This window comes from Pinus tabuliformis, chromosome 4_2 (assembly GCF_031772625.1).
Source record: "Pinus tabuliformis cultivar Carrire ecotype Pingquan chromosome 4_2, CPIR1, whole genome shotgun sequence".
Taxonomy (NCBI): Eukaryota; Viridiplantae; Streptophyta; class Pinopsida; order Pinales; family Pinaceae; genus Pinus; species Pinus tabuliformis.
The window spans coordinates 630164094-630167462 of NC_142304.1; the positions used below are offsets into that span (position 1 = coordinate 630164094).

General features: G+C 34.8%; 1 protein-coding gene across 1 annotated transcript; it reads right to left on the bottom strand.

The window, feature by feature from the left end:
- Positions 1-503: 503 nt before the first annotated feature.
- On the bottom strand, positions 504-1472 carry LOC149170923 (uncharacterized). Its single transcript, XM_089425777.1, has 3 exons — positions 1062-1472; positions 892-968; positions 504-762 (listed from the first exon to the last, which is right to left on the bottom strand). Exons 1-3 carry the CDS (start codon positions 1470-1472, stop codon positions 636-638), a joined length of 615 nt encoding a protein of 204 aa, XP_089281903.1. The 3' UTR covers positions 504-635.
- Positions 1473-3369: the final 1897 nt, after the last annotated feature.

Sequence of the window (3369 nt, forward strand, 5' to 3'; positions counted from 1 at the left end):
AAGACTTCCACAACAACCATCGTTAGTTCAGAGCTGGATTAACTTTATAAAGACAGATGGTCATGTTCTAAGTGCCGTAAGAGCGTCAGATAAGCATTGCCATAATAAACTAATATCGCACATCAAACCATGACATTCGCAACCAAAATTATAGAACCTGCAATTCATGCTTCAGACAGAGTAATATTCCGATTTGGCAATGTAGAAACAAATCACAGCTTATACCTTGAAAGTATTTAGGTCCGAGTAGTTTCATACTCGCATAGAACCCAAGCCCGAAATCGACCATACATCCATCGAATAGGATGCAGGTGCGACTTCTCTCGGCATTTCAAGACCGGTTGGAAAATAAGTGAATGCAAACAGAAAGCTAAACCATGTACGCCATAAACGAGACTAATACACTCCATGACGAGAAAGTATATTACATAAGCTGGGAATGCTTAAAATTCGTTCCTCATGGAAAACTGTACAAAATGCATGATAGTCACCAACCGTAAATATGAACAACATTCTGAATTAAATAAAAGGCCGCCATTCCATAATGGGTCCAGATCCGGAAAACAATATGCTGAGAATTCATATAAGTGTCTTAACTTAAACATGAGTGCAAATAACTTAAAGAGAAATCAGGCTCAGATAGCCATATCACACAGCGGCCGAGCAGCACAGTCCCATGGACCAGAGACTTGCACCCCTCTGTTCCGCGGTAAGCAAAGGGGGTTTAACCCAGCAGTCAAAATGATAACTGTTCTTCGCCATCTGCGCCCAACCGTGAAGAAGTAAGGTTGGGATCTCAGATTCAGCTCAGAGAGTAACCCTATGACGGAAGACAAGTAGTGTTTTAACCATAAGAATCATCGGAGCGTAAGGGAAGGTTGACATGTGTACCTGTGGAAACTTCGACCGACTAACACCTGAGGGAAAGCACATACCGCCGATAAGCCTCGGTGGCAGCCATTCATAACCTGTCATTCAAGGGAGAAGTTCATTATTCTGTTGTCCCTTAAGTTAAACATAGGAAACACTGAAAACCCTTTGAAAGACAGGAAGAAACTTACCAAGCCAGCTCGATAATTTGCATCCTTGGAGCGGTGGCGCCGTGGCAGGGTTGCATGCTGGAAGAAAATCGGAGCAGAACCAAGGGACAGACTCGCAGTCGTGACATAATGGTGCGGAAGGCTATGGAGCGCCAAGCAGAACCAAAGAAATCGCGAAGTATCCAGAGTATCAACCTTATATATGCGAAGTGCCAACCACGGAGACGTGGAGCTGTCTCCTCCCTTGATCTCCTCCAGAACTTTCACACCGTAGATCGAAGCGGGAATACCAAAGTGTAAAAGCGGGAAAGTTCCCAATCCGGGAGCCATGCCCAGATCATGTGAACAGGCCGGCAAGTTTAAATGCTGAGTCCAGGTGTCCCAAGATGGCGATGCCAGCAAATGCAGACGGTACAGTCTTGAAACATACATAGCAGCGTAATAATAAAATATCCATGGCATAATATCAAAGGTAGAGATGCATCACTTTAGGTTAAGCCTTTGCAACATATAATAAACCAAGCCATTGATATACGTTATGGTAATTTCAACATCAAATACTTTCGATAAAGTATACTTATATATAGATGGTGTTGCTGCCGTAATGAATTTTTTTTACATACTGTCAATACGGGTGGATATGTGACATCCTGCAATGTAGGATCATTCAGAACCACCCTAAGTTTGGTGGCAGTCTTGGGCTTACAGGATCCCTCTGCCAAGTTGTACCCTTTTTTCCACCTGACTGCTGTCCTCTGGAATCTTCTCCCTTCTAACCGTCCTATGAGTTTCTTCTTGAACATCATCTTTGTTGCTTTTCGGTTCTGTTGAGTCTATATTTTTTTTCCTTTCTCCCAGGGTCTCCTGAATCTATTCGAACTGGTTTCTCTGCTTTTATTTGAAACAACGTTGCTGTAGAAGGGAGTGGAACTCCCTCCTCCTAGCACCTCCATGGTTCTGAGCTCGCTCCTCCTATTGCTTCCTGCTCCGAGCCCTAGAGTGCAAAACTTCCAATTCCAAATAATTGATTATTTCATAACTAATCATTTGATCAATTAGAACAATATTTATATTATGATACATAAAATGTTATTATTGTTATTATTATTATTATAACTCATATTTTTTTTAACAATATTATAACAAAATGGTAACATCTATTGTCTTGTAATCTAATTTTCATTTACATGTAATTTTATAATCTAGTTTCTTCTAATTTTTATAATCTACTTTATAGCTATTTCCTAAAATATCTTCATCATATCTCTATCACTTTCATGATATGAAAACCATTTGTTATAATTCAAACATTGTTTTTTTCAAATAAATATAAACAATTGAGTTTCTTTAAAACACTTTTATGACTTTTATGGTGATGTACAATGAAAAAAAACAAAAATCTAATAAAAATTAATAACATTTCACTTCACTCATTTGATAAATTGAATTTATTTTTAGTTTCAATCTGATTATGATATTATGATTTTTAATTTTAATTTTTATTTAACATAATTATAAAAATATTTTATATTATCATTAAATAATATATATATATATATATATATATATATATATATATATATATATTATAAAATTTTGATATCTATATATAAAATTTTGATTTAAGAATAAGTTCACATAATATCTTATATGATATCTATCATCGTCAAAATGTTATTTTTAAAATATCTTTATTCAGTATTTAAATCAAATAGTAAGATTTATAATTTTGTAATTTACATTTCCTATTTTACTGTAGTTGTTTCCTTGGAATACGTCCACTATATCTACCTATCCCTTTCTTGAAATAAAAAAGCAGTGTTGATTCCATATGATTTTGTTTTTTCAGAAACTTCTAAAAATAATCTAATTTTATATTAACAACAAAATATTTCAATTTTTTAATCCCTTTCTTGAAATAAAAAAAGCAGTGTTCATTCCATATGATTTTGTTTTTTCAGAAACTTCTAAAAATAATCTAATTTTATATTAACAACAAAATATTTCAATTTTTTAATAAAAATAAATAACTTTGGACTTCACTCGTATTTATCAAATTTCCAAAATATTCCAAAGGCTGATTTAGTAAGACTGTTTAATCAATATCCAGTATACACGTGTATCCAGAATATTCCAAACTCTGATTTAGTAAGACTGTTTAATCAGAGTCCAATATACACGTGTATCCAAAATATTCCAAACTCTGATTTAGTAGGACTGTTTAATCAGATTGTCCCATGGACACTTGTAAACGTTCCGTTAGGGATAAGTAAGTCTGCAGAAGAAGACGAGGAGTTTTGACAAATTGGGCATGCTCCATTTTTATATT